The sequence below is a fragment of the Lactuca saligna genome, chromosome 4 (assembly GCF_052625555.1).
Source record: "Lactuca saligna cultivar CGN05327 chromosome 4, ASM5262555v1, whole genome shotgun sequence".
In the NCBI taxonomy this organism is placed as follows: domain Eukaryota; kingdom Viridiplantae; phylum Streptophyta; class Magnoliopsida; order Asterales; family Asteraceae; genus Lactuca; species Lactuca saligna.
Window position 1 is genome coordinate 13052090 of NC_136420.1, and position 24506 is coordinate 13076595.

General features: G+C 34.8%; 1 protein-coding gene and 2 non-coding genes across 3 annotated transcripts; 2 read left to right on the forward strand and 1 right to left on the reverse strand.

Annotated features, from left to right (window-relative positions):
- Positions 1–304: 304 nt before the first annotated feature.
- On the forward strand, positions 305–2590 carry LOC145041248 (PLASMODESMATA CALLOSE-BINDING PROTEIN 2-like). The gene is made up of 4 exons (XM_078989253.1): positions 305–539; positions 789–1031; positions 1125–1158; positions 2030–2590. The coding sequence occupies exons 1-4, from the start codon at positions 485–487 to the stop codon at positions 2334–2336; spliced, it is 639 nt and encodes a 212-aa protein (XP_078845379.1). The 5' UTR covers positions 305–484; the 3' UTR covers positions 2337–2590.
- Positions 2591–19147: 16557 nt separating this feature from the next.
- Positions 19148–19219, forward strand: TRNAP-AGG (transfer RNA proline (anticodon AGG)). Its single transcript has one exon. It is a non-coding gene; the product is annotated as a tRNA-Pro (tRNA).
- Positions 19220–20094: 875 nt separating this feature from the next.
- On the reverse strand, positions 20095–20168 carry TRNAN-GUU (transfer RNA asparagine (anticodon GUU)). Its single transcript has one exon. It is a non-coding gene; the product is annotated as a tRNA-Asn (tRNA).
- Between the last annotated feature and the right edge of the window lie 4338 nt (positions 20169–24506).

A 24506-nucleotide genomic window follows, 5' to 3' on the forward strand; every position in this document is an offset into this window, starting at 1 on the left:
ACTAAAGTTTCCCCGAAACTACAAAGAACACGGGAAAGGCGGGAAATGCCTAAACTCATACTAATTGCTAATTGGTCATAAAGATCCATCGTGTGCAAGATAAAAAGTTTAATAGACAATTATTAAAAAAAAAAAAAAAAAAAAAAAAGAATAAATTCTTCATCAAACAAAAAATATTTTACCCACTTAAAACTATTTTCCCAAAAAAAAAAAAAAAAAAAAAAAAGAGTACGACAAAATGTATTATATTTATATAACTCGATTCCATTTCTCCTTCACCCGATAAAAAGTTGCCACCGAATAGCCTGTCACCCCACTCACACTCGCACTCGCCACCGTCATTCTCGTATTATTTGTCTACAAATCTTGTTCACTGCATCTCGCTTTTATTTTCCTTCGCATTTTCAGATCAATTTCTAACAACTTTTCTAAATCATACACCTTCATCGCTAATTGCTTCACCAATTTAGCTTCCCATTCAATCATGGCTGTTCTTGCTCTTCCTATGCTGATTCTCTTGGCCATGGCTGGCTATTCAAGTAACTTTTCTTCCATTTTAGATTTTCTCTGTTTCAAATGGGTTTCTGTATTTACACTTCGTTTACGTTTCTTGTTCTCAAAATCTTTCATTGTAACTTTTCAAATTCTTAATTGGGTTCCTGTATTTATGTCATGTATTTTTATTTGTTCTCAGATGGGTTTCTTTATTTTTGCTTGTTCCGAAATGGGTTTCTGATAGATTTCATTTTTGAGGTTTAATTAAGTTGATGTTGTTGAAAAACTTACAGGGGCAGCTTATTGTGTATGCAACACTGGGTTAAGTGATTCAGTGCTTCAGAAGAACATAGATTATGCTTGTGCACAAGGAGCTGATTGTGGTCAGATCAGTCAAAATGGTCCTTGTTTTAACCCAAATACAGTGAAAGATCATTGTAATTTTGCTGTTAATAGTTATTTTCAGAAAAAAGGCCAAACTGCAGATAGCTGTAGCTTCTCAGGCACAGCCACCGTTACCTCAGCAGCCCCATCTGGTAATTTACAAAACTACCCCTACCCTCTTCAAATTCTATATAATTTTTTATTTTTTATTTTTTTTACCTTAATTACTTTCTTGATGGTTTCAGGTGCAACTTCTGCTTGTTTTTCGGGATCTGCAAGGTTTGTTTCTTGAAATCATTTTGTTACTAGATCTTGTGTTTTTCTTTTTCATATTTTAACTATTATATAAGTAGGACATTTCATATAATTTCTATATTCTTTTAATATTTTAAATCCAAAGTAATAGAGAGAATATGATACCTTTTGTATGGTGTTTAGAGCGTAGAAGATGATTCCAAGAAAGCACAAAGTTGATTTTTTACTTTTCCTTTTTGAATCGTGTATTTCCACATATTTGGTCCCATAATACGCGGTTTCCATGCATAACTTTATAACAGTAGTATATTATATAGAAAAATTGAATATCCTCATATTTATCTTCCTAACTAAATGTCCTCATATTAAATCGTTAAAAGTATTGTTTCCATGCATAACTTTATACATACATATTGATTTAGCCCTTAATCTGAAAATCATGGGCTCGATTTTAATTACACATTTAAGGACCATAGCAAGACATGTGGCATGTGATAAAAACAAATTGTACACAATCATGTTAATGTGCAATCGATTTTAAGATGGGTCCAATCCTTTAACTTTATGTAATTGGTACAATTTTGAATTGTCAATTGTCGTGACTCATGATATTAAAATATGACGTGGCCTTTGGTAGTTTTCCCCTCTTTTGACATGTTAGGTCACCATGTGCTTTTTCATTGTGATATGATGGATGTTAATCATGCTTTTTCAAAATCCAAAATACCGTGTGAACTTTTGTTGCTTGTTCGTTAAAGTGCCTCTATTAATGATTATAATTTTGTGTCGACTTGATTTGCTATTAAATTTAATTCTTCCACCTCCGCCTATAACAAAAGGTTGTAATTAGAATATGGTTTTGTGGTAAATTCAATTTTCATTTTTATTTTTGTAGTTCTTCAACTCCGACAAACCCAACTATAGCGCCACCTGGAACCGGGACCGGAACCGGAACGGGGACTGGGACCGGAACTGGAACCGGAACCGGAACCGGAACTGGAATGGGGAGTGGGACCGGGACAAGCACTGGTACTGGTACAGGTACAGGTGTAGGAACTACGAACCCAGCGTTTGGTGGAATGGCTCCATCAGGAGCAATCAACAATGACAACTCTGCTGCTATGACCATTCATCAAACCACAACATGGTTGGGTCTATTAACCGTTTTGATTCTTGGTCTTGTATGGTCGAGGCTAATCTAAGGTTGAAATGAAATGTACGGATGAGATTTCACCATGGTTTTGGTTGCAAGCTTGAAACGCCTACGGTTGTGTTCCATGGATTCCATAGGAGTAGATTCAACCTTTTGTATATCTAAAAGACAACTACTTCTCTTTGTAATTCATCAGCAGTTCCTATGTTTAAATCGTTAGTAGTTGTAGTTTGGATGACGTTCAACATTCCATTAGAAGGGGACAACGTTATTGTCATAATAATATGTTTGGTAATGTGCTAAGAGTATTGTATGATTTTTTTTTTTTTTAAAAGGCCTAACCTATTTTGCTTACTAATTCATTTATAGATAAAATATATCTGATTTGATTATAGATAAAGTATAGTTATTCACAAATAACCATTTTGAGTGCATTATGTTAATCAAACAATCCCTCTGGAAAATATAAGCAAATGATTACCAAGTCTGAGAATTTTATCACGGATTTACTATATTATAGTACTTTTTTGACACACGTTTAACAATTTGATTATCACTTTCTTAATTCTTTCTATTGAAAAAATATTTTTTGAGTGTTGTTTTTCGTAAAATTGTTTGCTGGGTCATCCAAGGGATCAAGAAACGTGATTGTTATTATCTAAACGAAGAATGTCATTGTTTTATTTTTAATCTATTCCTAATTGTCGGTTCAGATTATGTGGGCTTCTATTATGGTAAACTATTTCGCCTAAGATATTTAATTATATTTTTCCAAGATATGAAAGGCCTTAATAGTATTAAGAAAGAAATAAGAGATAATTAATACATGTAAGGGTAAATGTCATAATAGCCCAACCTAACTTACTGGTTTTGGTTTAAATGATCCCTAAACTTAATTTTTTGCTTTTTAGATCATAAAGTGCGTACTGGCCGGTTTAAATGGTCCCTTTCACCGTTGAAAACCGGTTGCTTATGCCACCTCTACATTTGAAGCTGATGTGTCAACCACATCAACATCGTAATTTCAAGTTTCCTTAATGAATATGATTTTTAACTAAAAAAAGAAATAAAACTAAAATCATTCATATTGTTCTTCGTCAACAGAGTTTTTTGTTGCTCCCCATTCACAGAATCCAACCATCCATCGGGACTCTACAGGTGCACTCTATGGTTATACCTTTTGATTTTTTTGGGTTTTGTCGGCAGTTCATCTCATCGACTTTGCCATTGCAAGTGATTGTCCGACGATTGTTCAGGGTCCGATCAGATCTCTGAAAAACAAATCTTAGTGGTGGTTATGGAGATGGAGTCTTTGGGGATCAAACTAGAGAATCGATTCAACGAGTATCAACTTCTTAACCTCTTACATTTAATCAATGAAATGGGTATTGACTCTCAAGTGAGTTCAACGAGTCCTTCCATTCCGGAGATTCCAACCATTCTGACGACTACGGTTTCTTCTCCGATGGAACCTGATGCATCAGTCGATGTACTTTCCTTCATTATCACTGTATCGTCATGTGGATCCCCATTATTAATAGCAACGTCTTTTGAGGGTGTGTGGTTAGTATAGAAATTTTGATAATGGAGATGATGTTTGTTAGTGGCTAGATTGTCTTCTAAGGGCATAAGTTTGTTGATTGATTAGGTGGTGAAGGTACAGATGGGGAGACGGATGTTGAAGTTTGGTAAGGGCGGTTGAAATCGATGAAGTGATTTCTGGTCACTGTGGCAACATAGTCTTTTGGTAGGTTAAGGATATTTATAGGGATGTATCCTAATGAACTTGAATATTATTTGAAATTGGTAGGGTTCATGTGATCTAGTAGTGAAGGAGAAAGTGAGAAAGAGATGAGGGAGAGTCATTGCCTTTAGAACAATGGTTTGGTTCTGAACGATCCACTGACTTCTTTACTTTTATACTTACATGGATCTAAACTGAAACAAAGAAGGCGGTGAAGATGAAACATAGCAGGTGGTAAGCGGTTAACAAAAGGAAGGGTTTCAATTGGGGTCGATGGACCTCTGATTCGCAGATTCAGATGAAGCCTCCGATTTAGGTGAATTTGATACCGGTGAATGCATGTTTTAGATTCTGGCTTCACGATATGGATTCACTGAAACAGGAGGAATTTGGATGTGGTTGCCGATGAGGTTTCATCTAGGAGAAAGAGAGTGGAAGGGGTAGCCTACGTGAGGAAAAGAAATATACCCTCTTAACGATTTGTCTTCTTCATGTTGGTGATAAGAGAGAGAGAGAGAGAGAGAGAGAGAGAGAGTTTGAATTCCCTTTTTTATTACTCCAAAAGTAAAAATGTCATTTAATCCAAATTTAACTCGTGAAACCGGGAAAAATGAAATTCAATACCTTTTTTAATAAGTCAATTCTAAGTTTAAGGGTCTATACTACCAAAAAAATATGTAAGAGACCTTTTAAAACAAAACCGGAAAGTTGGTTGGACTACAGTGACATTTACCCCTACATGTAAAGATGTTTTAGCAGTAGAGGTAAAAAAATGACATGAGTTACTACTTACTAGTATTAAGAAAGAAATAAAAGTTGTGGGAAAATGGATTTCTAGTGCCGTTATAGACACTTATATTTGAACTTATCAAAGAGAAGAACCATCTAGAAAATGTTATTAGAATTAGGTTATATTTTATTTGTGGTGAAGAGCATATGTCTCTTGCAATCTACGGAATTGAGGAAATAAATATAGTTATTTTATAGTTGTTAATTAATGTAACACACTTAGATGAGATGACTTTCCAATTAAAAAAACAATGTGTATATGCCCTGAAAACCTAGCCACTTACAATAATCCCAAGTCCCAACATGTATTTATATCATCTTTTTTTTAATAACTTCTTGAAGCCTCTAACCGAAAACAAACAAAACCCGCAATCACACTCATCACGATGTTGGGGTAAACTGTTGACAAACTTAGTATTCAAAGCCACATGAGTAGGCTCTTGTCCAATCTTTTCCTAATAATCCTTGAACTTAAAGAAGTAATTGAAATAAGCTTTAAAATGTTGTAATTATTATTCATCACCGTGGTGGCCTAGTGTTAGAAAGGCTTGGGAAGTTACCAACCCAAAGAAATAATCAATTTCAATCCCAGCGTGGTTTTAATTAGGGGTGACCACCAGCCTTCCAAATGGATACTTTAAATGGTTTGTGTGTGTTGTCGGGTGGACAAAGGGCTAGAAGGTTACCTTATTAGGTCATCAGTAATGGCTCAAGTGGGGTCCTCTATTATCGAAAAAATGTTGTAGTATCTTCCTTGATTTTCTCATTTTAGTCTTTTGAAACTAGGGTATCATAAATATTCAAATTCTACGTCACACACTCGTAAGAGTGTGCATCATTTACAACCATGTTAGCTTGCACTTGTGAGCTTGTGTTAGAAATTTGGGGTAATAAAATGCTTGAAAATTCTGAGAATCGTGTGTACACTTTCAATTAAAGTATTTGGGTGACACTTCCAACCTTTAATCGGATAAGACTCGGAAGAGTTTCAAGAGCAGAGAATATGAAGTTATGATTTTCGTGATTGTTGTTGTACCAGGAAAATGATGACCAAAATGATTAAGTACTTCATTTGTCTAAAAACTATCAAGACAAATTTCTTTGTCCAAAAACTACTCCAACTGTCAAAACCAATTGATAACAGTCATAAACTGTCACTAAAACTGAATTATTAATAAGGGTCAAAATGAAGTAAAAAATCAAGTTCATTTACAGAAAATTCAGATTTCTAAAGGGTTCTGCCTCTTGGACCCTACCAGGGGCTGCCGCCCCTTGGACCCCGCTCCCCGGGGCGCTGCCTCCGGACCCCCGTTCATTTACGGGCTTCACCAGTAAATGACAGTCTACTTTGAATTTTGAATGAACTTAAACAATTGTGCACTCTATACCTTCCTTACTTGTTCAATATTCATCAATATTGATTTTTGGTTAACAAATCAATCCATTACATTCAAATACACATTGATGATACAAAATCACCAACAAACCTCCCCCATTTAAGTGTAATCTTGATTAACTTAAAACAAAACATAACAACAACAAACTGATGCATAAATGAAATGTCGTGACAATTGAATTTCACGTTAGTATATTATTCAATCCAAATATTCAAATATTAGGGTGTCACTAAGGATTGAACCCTTTTCTATTCATAGTGAATACATGAAAATAATACACACAACAGATTATATTCTCATAAGTTCTAACTTAACACTATATTTTACTAGCTTGTGTCTCATCCTTCAATAAGCATATCAAAGCCAAGTCCTAACTTCTTGAAGCAACTAAACTTCATGCTTATATAGGTAGTCCTTTTATTCTTGCACCTACAAATGTAATTTTTCAAAAGAACTATTAAGAATATAAATTCAACCTCCTTAACTTGCAGTACTGAACACATACCTTGGGATGATAATAATAATGTGTTCCAATCTTCAAATATCAAGCTTTCCATATTGAATTCAGCATCTAATATTACATTAGTTGGGAATTGGGTATCTCGGTATAAAATATTTTAAATACTTTAAACTTATCCCTACAACCGCCTTATGCACAAGATCTCTTGCTAACCCTTTGGCTAGATAATCGGCTAAATTCAACTGAGTTCTTACAAAGTCCACAGATATCACACCGGTCATGATGAGCTCACAAATCATGCAATTTCTAACACCTAAATGTCTAGACTTTCCATTGTACACTTGACTATAAGCCTTAGCGAAGGTTGCAACACTATCACATCTGATAGAAATGGTAGATATCGGTTTGGTCCATCATGGATTTACATAAATCAAATTCCCTAGACACTCAACTAGTTTACCAGCAACAGACAATGCAACAAACTCAGACTCCATAGTTGAGTTAGTAATACAAGTCTACCTCTTACATGCCCAAGAAATGGCTCCTCACCCAAGAAGAAATACACAACCACTTGTAGAAGAGTGATCTTCTAAGTTGGTAATCCAACTAGCATCTAAATAACCTTCCAAAACAGAAGGATATCTACTATAAGTCAAACCATAATCTGTGGTTCCTTTCAAATACTTGAAAACTCTATTCACTACTTGCCAATGATGTGAACTAGGATTACTAGTATATCTACTAAGCCTTCCCACAACATGTGTTATATCAGGCCTAGTACTAATCATGACATACATTAGATAACCAATAGCCCTTGAGTATTCAAGTTGAGACACTGTAGATCCTTTATTAGGTAGCAGCTTAAGACTAGGATCTATAGGAGTTTTAACATGAGAACAATTCTCAAAGTTAAACTTTTTCAATATCTTCTCGATGTAATGAGATTGAGAAACTAAAATCCCATTGTTTCCTTTTCCAATTCTTATACCAAGAATTACCTCAGCCTCCCCCATGTTTTTCATGTCAAAACTAGATGATAAGAATTTCATGGTTTTATCAAAGATTAACATATCATCAACATATAGACAAATTATAACTCCTTTACTAGAATAATCAAATTTGCTATATACACATTTGTCAGCTTGGTTTAATGCAAAACCATTAGACAATATCACATCATCAAACTTTTTATGCCATTACTTTGGTGCTTGTTTCAAACCATATAATGATTTCTTCAACTTACACACCTTATGTTCATTACTTGGATCCACTTGGTCGAACTCCATCCTTGTTCACTTTACGAAAACGACAATCTTTCTTCAAGTAACCCAGTTTGTTACAATTCCAGCACACCACTTTAGCCTTCTTGTTGGAAGACTTGTAATCATTTCCTTTAAACTTGCTTTTTCCATTAGACTTCTTTTGATTCTTTGATCCTTCTCCATCCACCATGTTCATAGAAGAGGAACCAACTTGGTTCTTGCCATTGGTATTGTTATCAAGTTCTTGAGTCCTTAAGGACTCTTCAATCTGTAAATGGCTTCCAAGTTGAGTCAAAGCCAATTCCTCTTTGTTATGTTTCAGATTGTGTTTAAAATCCTTTCAGGAAGGGGGCAGTTTGTCAATGATCATAGTCATAGAAATGGCTTCATCCAGTTTCAGATTGTATTAAGCAAATTGTCCCAAAATACTTAACATTTCATGGAATTGTTCTATAACAGGCCTGGAGTCAACCACTTGTAACCCATAAAGTTACTGACAAGAAACTTCTTGCTAGAATCATCTTTAGCCATGTACTTGGATTCAAGAGAATCCCATAGTTCTTTTGCAGAATCGAAATTTTGATATATATATATATATATATATATATATATATATATATATATATATATATATATATATAATAGCAAGATATCCGCGCGATGCAACGGACGGTTAAGATGGACGGTGAATTTTTCTTTTTGCCAACGATTTTAATTAACCTATATTTTTTGTTTTTAGGTACATTAACCTAGATTGTTTTTTCAATATGTAGGGATAAGTAGTATAGGACATGACACATTAATCAGTAAAGTAACCAAACACATTAATTACAACTTTTAATGCTTACTTTATCGGTTGTAAATTTATACTAATATGACATATTTAACAATGCCTTATGTTTTATTATCACTATTTTAGATTTTTATTCATATATTATCATTTAAATTTGAAGTTCATAAAAAGTTTACTATCAATTGAGTATTTTCTTTTTTCTAGAAATCCTTAAAAACTTGAACAATATTAAGAAGTTAAGAAATCTAAACTATAACTACGTCTACTTCATATTTCATGTCTTTGTTATACATATCCCAAAAAACAATGATTTTGTTAGTTAATGCTTTTTATTTTGATTCCCTATAATAACTTATGATCTTCAATGTATCATACATACTTATAAAGCTAAGTTAACATTTTTTTCTTGAATCTTATGCATTTGAAACCCCCATTTTTTTTTTCCTTCACCACATTTATATGAAACTCCTATAACTTTTCAATTTCTTTATAATAATAATTATAATTTGGTAATCAGGTTAAATAAATATTAAATCTAAAGTGTATTCATATATAAACTAAATTTCAATATTAAAATAATATATTTAATTCTACTTATAAAATTACGTTTTTTAACTTTTAACATGTTATACTTAATTTATTAGTTTTAATATATTGTTGGATGTAAACCATTATCATTTTAAAGGAATAATTTTTGAACAATTTGTATAAAATACTTAAATTATTAATTAAAATATAACATTATAGGCTCAACTTAAATATAAATTTTATTTAAATTAAACAACCCAAAGATTATTTTATAAATAGTTAAAAGTGATAAATTGTAGTGTCTTTCTAATAATGATTTTAAGTTGGTTAATAAGGCTAAATAAATATCAAACCTAAAGTGTAATCATAAATAGACTAAATTTCAATTTTAAAATAATATCTTTACTTCTATTTATAAAGTTATGTCTTTAAATTTTAATATGTTACACTTAATTTATAAGATTTAAAATGTTGTTGCATTTAACAATTATCAGTTTAAAGTTACAATTTTTGAACAGTTCGGACAAAATACTTAAATTGTTAATTTAAATATAACATTACAGTGTCAACTTAAATATAAATTTCAGTTCCACTAAAAAAACCAAATAATATTTTGTAAATAGTTAAAGTGATAAATTATAGTGATAAATGCAAAAAAACTAAATTGTAATATCAGTTTAACTAAAATATTTCATAAATATATTTATATAATCATTAAAAATGTTCAAATATATAGCTTAAAATAACTTATAATAACAATAGTTACAAATAACTCTATATTAATGATTATATTGTTACCTTTAAAATCAACAAATAATGTTTGATGTTTTAAATAATTATAATGATAGAAATTAAAACATTAAACAAATATTCTTTAAAAAGTTAGTTAAAAATAACAACTATAAATAATATTAAACCATATATAATATTTAGTTTTATTGATGTGTAACTCGCGAGTAGAAGTCATTCAAACGATTGAGATTATGACGTTATAATAGATTTATATATTATCATATAATTCAAAATAGTCAATATATTATATCAAATTAATATACGAATTATTATATCAAATTTAACAACAACTTTAGTGTTATATTTTAAAAAAAATATATATTTGTAAATGCTTAAACTATATACGTGTTTCTACGCATTACAATGTCAAACTAAATATAAATTTAAGTTCCATTTAAAAAAACTAAATAATATTTTGTAAATAGTTCAAAGTGATAAATTGTAGTGATGAAAGCAAAAACTAAGCTGTAATTTCAATTTAACTAAAATATTTTTTAAATATATTTTTATAATTGTTAAAAGTTTCCAAATAAGTAGCTTAAAATAACTTACAATAACAATAGTTAAAAAAAACTTTATATTAATGTTTATATTGTTAGCTTTAAAATAAAAAAAATAATATTTGATGTTGTAAATAATTATAATGATAGAAACTAAAACATTAATCAAATAAATTTTAAAAAATTAATTAACAATAAAAACAACTATAAATAACATCAAATCATATATTATATTTAATTTTATTCATGTGTAACTTGCGGGTAGAAGTCATTCAAACGATTGAGATTATGAAGTTATAATAAATATATATATTATCATATAATTCAAAATAATCAATATATTATATCAACTTAGTATATACAATTTATTATATCCAATTTAACAACAGTGTTATTGTTATATTAAAAAAAATCATATATTTGTAAAGACTTCAACTATATAGGTGTTTCTGCGCAACGCGCGAGCATTCGCCTTGTTTATTATACATGAATGCAAATACTTGTTCTTCACTGTTTTCTATCAAATGTGTTGTTACTATATTATTATTCACATTTTATAATAAAGCTTCGAATTGTTAGAACTTTCTTTATAACTCTTTCATCTTTTTGTATACAAAAATATTATTCAATAGTGAATATTAAAAAAATATATTTTTAATAAACCATTATCATGTGTCCCTTATACACATTATTCTAGATAATAATTATGAAATATACATGAAAATGATAAAAATGTTATAACTTTAAAATATACTACTAAACATGTCACTTGTAAGGCTATCAGGAATGGATAGTGATCCACACGTGATTTGCTGAGCTGGAGGGGCTAAGGACGCGTGAACACGGTCCCCAGCCCCGGTGGTTTGGGTGTGGCGTGGCCCTGAAGACGGATGAAGACGTGACTTTTGATTGATCCCACACATTTCTACACTTTATCTCTCTCTTCTTTTTGCACTTTCACCACCTAACCACCGGTGAACACCACCTTCAACCCCGGTGGTTTGGGTGTGAAACTCCATCAATATCTACGAGGCATCACCTATATTCCCAAATCATGCGTGACGATTCCATATAGCCTAAGGTATGCATATAAACCGCAAATAAATAAATTTATTAAAATGGTTATGATACATTTTAACATAGTTACCTTGATAAAAATATTACAATTATTTAAGTGACTTATATTTTTTAAATGACAAACAAAATATTAAATAAATATAAAATACGTCACAATAATACATTAATATAAAATGGAATATAAATACTCTTTAGAAAAATTCTCTCACCACAAAACCTTTACGAATCAAGTTTTTGTTAAGTAAATATAAATAAAAGGAAGTAATACATTGAAATGCATTATATACACAAACTCACAATAATCAAACAGAAAACAATAAAATAATTGCTCAAAATATATACATATAAAACCAATATATGAAACGTTTTTTGGAGATATGTACAAGAACTAAATCCATTTGTTCAAAACCATACAAATACAGCATCAGTAAAACAATAATTAAAAATAAGATCTAATCTGTAACAATAAATAAAGAGATTGAGAATCGTACAAAATCTAAACAAACAATATAAGCCAAATTAAAAATGAAAAAAAAAATCAACTAATCTATAACAAAGAATTCGTAAGCAAAATGTGTTATGACAAAGAAACATAAATTCCAGATCTACCCATTTGAGTTCGTATCTTCCAACACATTTGATCCGATCCTCTGTTTTCTCGTAGAATCTACAGCTAAACAAAAATACAATAACAATATGTAAACATTCACATAAACACAGTTAGAGAGAGTTTAGAGAAATAGATATTGATGGTGGTTGTTTAATTTTTTTAGATTAACGTATGTACAAGGCTTATATATCAAGCAACAGCGGTGATCGGTAAGTAGTGGTATGGATAACATAGGTTGTATCATTTGAGTTCAGATGACACAGCAGTATGAAAAGAGTACATTAAGCTTTTCAAACAAATATATATGTCAGATTTCATATATACATTTTGATGCAATAAAAGCTTCAAATTAAATGGATAAATGAAAACAGGTACAAAAATTCTCACAGCTTATTAAAACAGACACCCCTGGTCATGTATAATTGTTTTTCCTTTTAGTCAGCTATTACTTTATATTTGGAATAACTGTGACATTTCAAAGCATTCAAATGATTCAAACCAGCAATTCAGAAAGAAAAAAAAAAGTAAATAAGATGAGGATATAGAAACACAAAAGAAAAGAAGAGTCGCCTCATCGATTGGTGGTTGAATGGGGCGAAGTTGGTGCCGATGTTAGGTGGTGGAATACAGGAAAACCTAAAACGTGTTTGAATCTGTCATTGTACTATTCAATCGACCATATTAGGAAATCAAACCATTTGTAGGTTTTGTTTAAGAGGTTAGGACTTAAAATCATTATCAAGTTATATTTAGGGGTTGAAATCGTTGTTACCTTGAATATATAAAGGCAGTAAAACGAAAAAAAAGGCTCGCTATTGAGGTTTGAACTTGAACCGGTGGGTTGTCTCAGTGTCTCCTATATGCACAACATCAAGATTGAGAGTTGGTTTTAGGGATTGAAATAGAGATAGAGAGGAAGGTTTGGGTATAGGAATCATCACTTACCTTGAATCAACTCATTTTGATGACCACTCCTCGTGACAGGATACCAACAAAAACTGAGAACAACAAATAGGAGGCTACAATAAAACATACCATTCCTCATGTTCCATATCGAAAACAAATCGGAAAGCAAGGGTTTCATTAGAAACGGTGAGCACCAAGGAAATCTGATATGTCTTGCTAAAAATAACAAAGAAAGTTTAGAGGTTTTGGGATTGTTTTTGAAAAGTGGTGGCTGATGATGGCTATGGTTTGATTATGTATTCGTAAATTAAGAGAGATTGAGAAGGTGGGTGATCGCGTAGTGGCAGAGGTGGAAAAATATGATTGTAACAGAGGATGAGTGTGGTGATGGAGCTGTGAGTGAGGGTTTAGAGAGAAAAAGTGGGTGAAAGAGGTACAGTGGGAGGTTTATGTTAGTGTGGTAGGAAACCAAGAGACGCAATGAAAGGGACGCAATCGGAAACCAATATTACTTGTGTTTGTATTTCAAAAGCAGTCTTCTTATTGGTCTAAATCTATTCACATGGATGCATCTATTTTAAAGGTTAAGATTAGTTAAGATGAAAATTAAAGGTCAAGATATTATTTCCTTGTTTTTAAGATTTTATCTTAAAATTATGTGGGATGTATATATTATAAGACTGGACGGAGCGGGTGCGGGGAAAGGAGGCGGGAGCCTTCCCGCCCGGCGGAACACCGCACCGTCGGTGCGGGGAAGGTGCGTGCGGGAAACGGAGAGGGGAGCCTCTCCCGCTCTCTATCTCCTGCTGTGATTGGTCGGTTTCGTTTTTTTTTTTTTTTGAAAAAGTACCGTTACACAATGGTAGAAAAGGTAAAAAAAATTCTTTTTTTGGCTGGTAACAGCTAGTTTTTGTTTATTTATTTTTTTATTTTTTTTTATCTTTTTACAACTACTATAAATAAATAAATAAATAAATATATATATATATATATATATATATATATATATATATATATATATATATATATATATATATATATATATATATATATATATATATATATATATATATATATATAACACTTTTAAACACATCAAATACTCTCTATACTCTCTACTTCATATCAACCAAAAAAAAACGAATCCCAACAAACAAATCCCAAGTTCTGATCGACGGAAAAAAAGTCATGGTTCGAGTATAAACATCCCTCCTCGCAATATTTTTGCTATCGATTCATCGATGCTCCCATTCAATCCCCACTACAATTCCAATACCAAAATGTTGGCCAATATTACCCGATGCAAGTTCCAAATGTTTTGTCACAAATGTTTTCAAACTTTGTTGTGTTTCCGGATCAACAATCGCCAAATCAACCTCAACCCCAAACTCAAACTGAAACTCAAACCCAAACCCAACACCACCACCAACTTGTCGATGAATTGGATGACACGGAAGAAGAAGACATGGTTCCCGAAACTCAACCAACACCACCACCACAAAGACGTAAAGGGAAAAAACAAGTGCATGAGGGTGTCGCACAACCGGGAAGACAAAAGCCGACAATATGGGTTCCACACGAAGAGCTAGTTTTGGTCAAAGCTTGGGTTGATATTTCTGAAGATTTGATTCAGGGAAACGCACAACTGGGAGAACATTTTTGGTTTCGCATTTTAGAACGATTTCGAGAGGAGCTAGGAAAAAGTGACGACTACCGTACTAAACATCAACTTAACTCAAAGTTTCGAGAAATAGCAAGGGGGGTTTCAAAAATTAACGGGTTGTACAACAACCTAAAAACCCAACGAAAAAGCGGCCAAGGCGATGAAGAAATACTTCAAGTAGCGTTGCAAATTTACCTTGAGGAAGTCGGAAAACCATTCAAGTGGCACGATTGTTGGAAATTATTGGTCCGAAGTCCTAGGTGGATAACATACGAGCGGGATTTTATTTTTGGAGTCCAACAATCAAAGCGAACGAAAACGGGCTCTAGTGGTTACACAACCTCCTCCGATGCTCGGATCGGTGTAGATTTAAATCAGGACGACGAACTCAAGCTAGATGAAATTGTCCGGCCAATGGGTAAGGACAAAGCGAAGAAAAAGGGAAAAGGGACTTCTTCGAGTGCATCTGATTTCAGCGTGGACGTTGAGGAAATGCGGAAGATAACATCGTCGTTTGATCGATATAATCTTAATTTCTCCGAACGTTTGGCTTTCGACAAAGAAAAAGAAGAAACAAGGAAAAAGGAGCGAGCGGAGAGACAAGAAATGGAAGACATGAAGTTTTTGATGGAAAACATCGATCATCTCTCGGGACCGGCTCTCGAGATCATTATGAATAAGAAGGAAAAAATTCTGAAAAAATATTTTCCGTAGGTTGTTGGTGGTTTGTTTGATTTTTAGTTTATGTGTGTGTTTTTTTTTAATTGTCTACTTTTTTACATTTTAGGTTTAATGTAAGTTTTAATTTAATATTTTCCGTAGGTTGTTGGTGGTTTGTCTGAAAAAATATTTTCCGTAGGTTGTTGGTGGGTTGTACTCTCAACCTTGAATCGGATAAGACTCAGAGGAGTTTCAATAACAGAAAATATGAAGTTATAATTTTCGTGATTGTTGTTGCACCAGGAAAACGATGACCAATATGATTAAGTACTTCATTTGTCTGAAAACTATCAAGGTAGTTTTCTTTGTCCAAAAACTACTCCAACTGTCAAAACCAATTAATAACAGTCATATACTGTCACTAAAACCAAATCATTAATAAGGGTCAAAATGAAGTAAAAAAATCAGGTTCATTTATAGAAAATTCAGAATTCTAAGGGGCTCTACCCCTTGGACCCCGCTCCCGGGGGTGCTGCCCCCGGAACCCCATTCGTTTAGGGGTTTCGCTCCTATATGAATGTCTACTTTGAATATTGAATGAACTTAAACAAGTGTGTACTTCGTATCTTCCTTACTTGTTTAATATTCATCAGGATTAATTTTTGGTCAACAGGTCAACCCATTACACTTAATATACACATTGACGATACAAAATCACCAACAACTTATTCATAATTCTTGTTGATTAGGGTTCACATAAAACTACTTCAATTTAGTGGGGGAAAGGTAATGTATGCTTATCAAAATACGAAATAATGTAAAAGGGTTAAACCCTACCCGCAAGTATGTTCTTTAAACATCTATGATGCTTAAATGTACTAAAAAGTAAAATATTATTGATTACTTACCTGCAACACAAGTATAGCACCTGGTTCCTGGTATGTGAGTTATGACTGAGTATTTTGTATTTTTGGCCGTGGACTCGGTGAGTTGGAGGCCCGACTCACCGAGTCCATATTATGGACTCGGCGAGTCCGCGCTGTCTGATGAAACCCTAATTTCCAAGGGTTTGCACCCTATTTAAACGACCATTTGCGCCCCAACTCCTCCCCATTTACTCTCAGAAGCTCTCCATACGTTCTAGCTCTTGTTCGTGTGAGTTTGAGGCTTTTTAGTGTGTTTCCTTGAAGAATTTGAGAAGGAAGTGGTGTAGATCAAGAGGAAGGGAAGGAAGCCAAGCATCTTAGTGTTCTCTCAGTAGTCTCTTGGAGGTATAACTCGTTTTCCTTTTGTTTCTATGCTTATTACTCCATTAAAGACCTCCTTGAATCATGTCCCAAGCTTGGTTGTGCATTGTTGGTTGATTCAAGTTGCTAGCCTTTAGATCTAGACCCTATTCAGTCCCTGGAGATTGGACCTACTGCCTTTATGGAGTCATATTGCACACAAGCCCTAGATCTACCCCTTTTGTTTCACTTTAAGCCTTAGAACCTTTATTGGTGGTGATCTACACGTAAAGTTGGAAACTTTACGTGTAAACCAGGCCCTAGGAGCCCAGATCTGTGGATAGCATAAGCTGGATTCAAGCAAAATCGACCATTTAGAGACTGCATGGTACCGACTCGGCGAGTCGTTCATCTGACTCGGCGAGTCTGCTCGCGAGTCTCCAAGGTTGTCCCCTTTTAGTTGCGTCGAGTAGATTAGTGAGTCACGGGGTGTGACTCAGTGAGTTAGAAGCCGAACTCATCCATGAAGGAACTCGGCGAGTCATTGCCCTGACTCGGCGAGTTCAAGGCAATCTCCTTAAATCAAGATCAGACTCGGCGAGCTGTTCATACAACTCGGCGAGTCGCAGCATAAGTGTTCATCGGATGAAGATAAACTCACCGAGTTGTTCATACAACTCGGCGAGTAGGATGAAGGACTTGAACATCAGTTTGGAAGGAGAACTCGTCGAGTCAACGCCTAACTCGACGAGTAGAAAAGGAATCCGGGTCAGTCGATTGGACAGGGACTCGGCGAGTTGGCGAGCCAACTCGGCGAGTCGGGTCAACTGAAAGTTGACTCTGACTTTGACTTAGGGCATGATCAGGGGTAAAATGGTCATTTTACCCAAGGGACAGTTAGCAGTGTTTGATTGAGTATGTTGTGGGAATTACAGCCGGAGGATTTCCGGAGCAGCAGCAGCAGCAGTAGACAGTCAGTTCCCGATCAGATCAGCAGCTACTCCGAGATAAGTTACCTTCCAGTAGCGGTGGGTCTACGGCCACAATTCCTGCCCACCAATAGGAGTCGTATGATTAGATGGTTGTCTTTGTGATATCATCTAGGTTGCTACTACCTGATATGTTATATGCTAGCATGATATTTTATATAAATAGAGTTCGGTTGTTAGGACCGAAGGGTAGCCCAGATACCCCAAATATGTCTGATAATATGTTATGTATGATGTATGTGTAAGTAGCAGTAGGGGGTGAAATAGTCCCCGAGGATCGGTTGTTAGGACCGATGGGTAGTCAGCGCCCCAGAATAGCTTGACACGGGTAGTTAGCACCCCATAATGGCTTGACACGGGTAGGACGGCACCCCAGAATGGCCGTACCGGGTAGTCAGGTACCCCAGAATAGCCTGACAGTACGTATGTTATGTGTTTGTATGGTATGTGGTACGATGGGGGAACTCGGTAAGCTTTGTGCTTACAGTTTACAATTTTGGTTTCAGGTACCTCTTCATCAAAGGGGAAGGAGCTGGCGCGGTAGCGGCACATCATGCACACACACTGGTTTCCGCATCTATTAGATTTCTCTGGGATTTATACTCTGATATTTCGATTGGTTGTATGATTTGGCTTTTAGACATGGTTTACGTTGTGATGTGGTTTGATCAAACAATGTTTTTAATTATTAACGTTTTCTAAAGTAATGTTTTAAAAACGAAATTTTTGGACGTGAAAATTGGGTCGTTACAACAAGCATATCTTTCAACCGATAATTCATAATATTTACTCATTTTTTCGGTGAAAAGAAGAAAATATGGACGAATGCGATGAAATTGAACTTTTGTCTCTTACATTCACAAGTCGTGAGTTCAATTTCATTAAGTCTCGATGTAATTTTGTTAAATACGTGAAAAGCGGTTAGAACCAGATATACAATGAGTATATAAATCTACAATATAACTCAAATCTATCAAATTAGAAATTATGATTTATGTAAGGTGTTTAATGTTAAAAAGTTACTTAAGTCTAAATTTCATAATAATTAGAGTGACATATCTAATAAATGAAACATGGACCTTGAGATTTTGTAAAGTTAGATCTGAAACTTAGATGTTAAATGAGAGTGTCCCCATTATATCCAGAAAGTACTAGGCATAAGATGAAACCCGGTTTATTTGGTTTTATTATGGAACTAACTGATATATAAAGATGATACTTGAGGTAATTCTTAAAAAAAAAAAAAAAAAAAACACACACAAAAAAAAAAAGAAAAAGATACTTGAGGTAATTTTTTATTTAGACGATCATATAATTTATCTGTTATTACATATTTCATAAAACATTTTTCTATCTTATCTAAGATTTTACAGATATCGTTAAACGTAAAGACATCTGTCCATATAAAACAACTATAGCGTACGATATTAGTTAATAAAGGTTTTAAGAGCACAAAACATAACTGGGCATTTGGTCTAGTGGTATGATTCTCGCTTAGGGTGCGAGAGGTCCCGAGTTCAATTCTCGGAATGCCCCTCTATATTATTTAATTTTTCTTTTACGTTTAAGAATCTTTACCCCTGTATAAACATGATAGCTAATGTGTGGTTTATCTAAAAGAAAAACAAAATATTAGAATTTTAACCATTAATCCATTATTGATGCCTCATAGTTGTATATTATGTTTAATTAGAACTTGATGAAGATTGTTAGTTTTATATGTGATTATACAAGTACAAGTATATAATTGATATTTTTCTTTCTTGAAAATATATTAAGAAAAAAAATGTATAATAAATATAGATAATCTAATAAAAAAAATGAACAAATGCAGTGATCTTTTACCGCTTTATGTTTGTTAGTAATTTAAGAGTATGTGATGTTGTGGAACCGATTTTGATTAGTAAAAGGTTTATTAAACATAAGATGATAAAAATATATAGATGTGTCTGATTGAGGTCATAAACAACCTTAATTAAAATAGACAACACATATAACAACATTCTTGTTGACTTACTTCAATTTGAACTTGATACATGCGTCAACTTATAATGCGTTAAGTTTGAGCGGAGCTTCAACTAGGCTAATTATATATAAAATAAATAAATAAATAAAATAAAATAAAGATCCGCCTCTGAGTTTGAGTTTGCCAACTGAAAAATTGGACGACATGTCACATGGCTAAATAGTACTTGGTTAGATTATTTATGATTATGAAAAATAAATTTGATTAAATATAAAATAAAATAATAATAATAACAACAATAAATAAATGAAAAAAATAAGTGGTTGGCAATTCACGTGTTATGCAAGACAAATCTGCATCTTTACGAAATGTAAATAAACTCCTATAACACCCCAACACATTTACACTTAAAAGAAACAAAAAACTGAAACGACAACAAAAAGATCGCTAGAAGGAGGGCTTGAACCTCCGACCTTGTGGTTAACAGCCACACGCTCTAACCAACTGAGCTATTCCAGCTTTTTGATCAAACTTGCTTATTAATAAATAAATTAGTGACTAGTATTCAAGAAATATCGCCTGGAAAATGACAACATCCTTCACACGTGTCCCTATTTACTCTAGTTAAAATCGATAAATTTTGGAAAGATAAATTATTCAATAATTTTTTTGAATAAAAAAATAGAAGGGCTTTTGTGATATTTTACGTTTTAGTTTCCGTTGAGAATTGAGTCCCTAAGTTTCATAAATACTCTCTCCATATCTTAAAACATGAAACTTAAGTGTTGAAACCTTGGAATGGTACTTTTTACATGTTTACTTTTTACTGCCCTCAGATTATTTATGAGATTTTCTCTTATTAGTTTTTAAATAAAATAAAATAAACTTTGATATTCAAGGGGTCCCACCCTACCCCCACCCCTCTCTCTCTCTCTCTCTCTCTCTCTCTCTCTCTCTAATACACAGTCGAAAGCCCCCATCATGACTGTATAAGCCTCCTCAATCCCACGAACCCTCAATTCTCCCTTGAATTATCAGAAAAGCCAACTACTTCGATGACCTCTATTGCTCAACAACAATCGCTACCATGTTCGATTTTATTTTAACAAAACCTAGACATCATAGTTGAAGAGAGGGAACCAGGTATCATAAAAACTCCATACAAAACCCATAAAGATCCGAAAAAATCCAGGTAGAACCAAAAAAATGGAGAAAAAGAAACAAAATACGAGTTTTCAATTTCTCTGGTGGACTTCAATTTCTCTGGCGACCTATAGATATCTCATGATGGAATAATTCAGAAATAGTTTTTTTAATTGTTTTATGTCATGTTTTTATGTGCTGAATAATTCAAGCCATGTTGGCTGTTGAAAGTCCGAGTCTTAAGCTAGTAGGGGTAGTTGCAGAAATTTTAGCACTATTTCATGTTTAAATAGATAGCTAGTGGTAACGTTGTATTTATCACTTTTCCTTTTTGAGTTTAGTAAGAAGAAAGGCTCCAGAAAGCTGCAAGCTTTAAGCACTTGTGTGCTCTGTCTTTTTCCTCTTTTTGCCCCTGTTCCTGTTCCATTGATTGCAGGCTTGTAAAAAGGCCAACAAGTGGTATCAGAGCATACCTGGTACATGCCCAAGTATCAACCTAGAGAAGAAGAGATGGCAGGAAGTGGCAGCAATGGGAATGGTGACAAAGACGGGCAAATCACCCTGCACTACCCGATGTTGACAAGGAGCAATTACAGTGCATGGGCAATCAAAATGAGGGTCTTTATGTTGGCCCAGGGTGTTTGGGATGCAGTAGAACCCAGAACTGCTAACACCCTCGTTGAAGCAAAGAAGGACAATATGGCTTTGGCTGCCATTTATCAGGGGATACCTGAGGATTTACTGATGACTTTGGCGGAGAAGAAGACTGCTAAAGAAGCCTGGGAAGCCTTAAAAATCATGTTTGTGGGGGCAGATAGAGTGAAGGTTGCAAGGATCCAAACACTCAAAGCTGAGTTTGAAGCCATGAGCATGAAAGAAACGGAGAGTGTTGATGATTTCACCGGAAAAATCATCAACACAGTCAGTACATTAAGAACCTTGGGGGACAAGGTAGAAGAATCTCAAGTTGTGAAGAAACTATTGAGGGCAGTTTCGTCCAAATTTCTTCAGATTGCCTCGACACTCGAGCAATTTGGAGACTTGGAATCGATGTCCGTTGAGGAAGTAATCGGGAGGCTTAAGGCGTATGAAGAACGTATGAAGAGCTCATGTGAAAGCGATGATCGGAAACTCTTGTTGACTCACAAAGAGTGGTCCGATAGAAACAAAAAGAAACAAGAGGGTGATCCAAAACAAAAGTCAAGCCGGGGTGGATTTGGAGGTTCTCGTGGAGGTCGTGGTAGAGGCAGAGGAAGGAACAGCGGTGGCCGTGGAAGGGGAAATTCACACCATCAGAAAGAGGGAAGCCAAAATATGTCGAGTAACCGAGACAAAAGCGAGATTCAGTGCTATAATTGCCAGGAATTTGGGCATTATGCCGCCGAATGTAAAAATCCAAAGAAAGAACGAAATTACGAAAGTAATCTAATTCGGGAAGATGAAGATGACGAACCTGCTCTGTTACTCGCAACATATGAAGATGGAAACAAGGTATTTCTGAATGAATAAAATATCAGTCCTCGGCTACGAACTCATGGTAATTCTCAGAACTCGTCTTGTATTTGGTATCTTGATACGGGGGCAAGCAATCATATGACAGGAGACGAGTCCAAGTTTACAGACCTGAACAAGACCATACAAGGTTTTGTAAAGTTTGGCAATGAATCCAAAGTACAGATTGAAGGGAAAGGCTCAATCGTATTTAGATGCAAAGATGGTGGGAGACGAAAACTGAATGAAGTTTACTACATTCCTGATTTGTGTAGTAATATCATTAGTTTGGGATAGTTAGCAGAAGGAGGAGATGAAATAAAGATTAAAGATCCTTTTCTATGGGTTCGCAACTCATCTGGAAGATTGTTGATGAAGGTCCGTAGATCAAATAACCGACTCTACAAAATAGAATTAGAAGAATTCGGGGCGGTATGTCTCAAAGTCGAAGTTGATGATTCAATGTGGCTGTGGCACAAACGAATGGGGCACATCAATTTCAATTCCATGAAACAAATGGTGGAAAAAGGAATGATCAATGGAATACCAAAATTCTCAGTACCATCGACACCCTGTGAAGGCTGCCTGGTGGGTAAGCAAACGAGAAACCCATTCCCAGCACATACAAAGTTTAGAGCAAAGAAAAGACTCGAACTGGTCCATGGTGATCTATGTGGGCCAGTCACACCTCCTACACCCTCCGGGAATCGATACTTTATGCTGATTGTTGATGATTTCAGCAGAGTAATGTGGATACATCTGATGAAAACAAAGGATGAGGCACTACAAGTGTTCAAGAACTTCAGAAACAAAGTTGAGACTGAAACAGGGGAGAAGCTGAAGGTATTACGAACCGATAGGGGAGGTGAGTTCTTGTCAAATGAATTCACAAGGTACTATGATGAAACAAGGATGCAGAGACACTATACGTCTCCTTACTCTCCACAGCAAAACGGAGTAGTAGAGAGATGGAATAGAACAGTACTTGAAATGGCTAGATGCAACCTTAAGACAATGGAAATGCCTGATGTATTATGGGGGGAGGCTGTAACCCACTCTGTTTATATCTTAAACAGGGCACATACAAAGGCTTTGAAGAATGCAACTCCATATGAGATATGGACCGGGAGAAAGCCACAGGTGAATCATTTGCGTGTATTTGGTTGTGTAGCTCATATGAAGGTTATGAAAGGTCACCTAAAGAAGCTGGAAGATAGAAGCATTAAGCTAGTTCACCTTGGAGTTGAAAAAGGCTCAAAAGCCTATAGGCTATTGGACCCAGATACCGGAAGAATGTACGTGAGCTGTGATGTGGTATTTGAAGAAAAACGAGCCTGGAATTGGGAAGATAGCATGAAGATCAAAGCTATGCCAGGAATGAGCTTCACCGTTGAAGGCTTTGATCTTGAAAGTGAATTCTTTGATGATGAAGAAGAATGGGGACAATGGGTGCAGGACACACCAGATCAAATCGGGTCGCAGCAGTCAAACAATTTTGACCAGACAAATGAATCAGGTCACCCGAACCCGATAACCCCAAATACCCCGGTAAATTCCCCAATCACACCCAATTCCCCCATTTCTCAGTCCCCCCAAAACCCTTCGATAAATTCTACCACCACTTCGAGCTCCACCGGCGGTGGTGCTCCCAAACGCTATCGAACACTCACAGAGCTGTATGATAGCACTGACGAGATTGTTCTACCCCCTGAAGAACTACTCTTGACTCACAGCGATGAGGAACCGGCATCGTATCTCGAAGCAAGCAAAAAGAAAGAATGGCGAGAGGCGATGGAGGCTGAAATAGCCTCGATCGAAAAGAATAACACTTGGTGCTTGGTGAATCTTCCAAAGAATCAAAAGGCCATCGGATTAAAATGGGTGTTTAAGCTGAAAAAAGATCCAGAAGGAAAGATTGTCAAGCACAAAGCTCGGCTTGTGGCGAAGGGGTATGTACAGAAGCATGGAGTCGATTTTAAAGAGGTGTTCGCACCTGTGGCAAGGATAGAGACAATTCGTCTCATTCTTGCTTTGGCTGGGTCAAGCGGATGGAAGGTGCACCATTTAGATGTCAAATCGGCATTTCTAAATGGCAATTTGGAGGAGGAAGTCTTCGTCTCGCAACCTGAAGGATTTCAGAAGAAAGGAGAAGCTCAAAAGGTTTTAAAATTGTCGAAAGCCCTGTACGGCCTCAAACAGGCTCCTAGAGCTTGGAATGCCTGT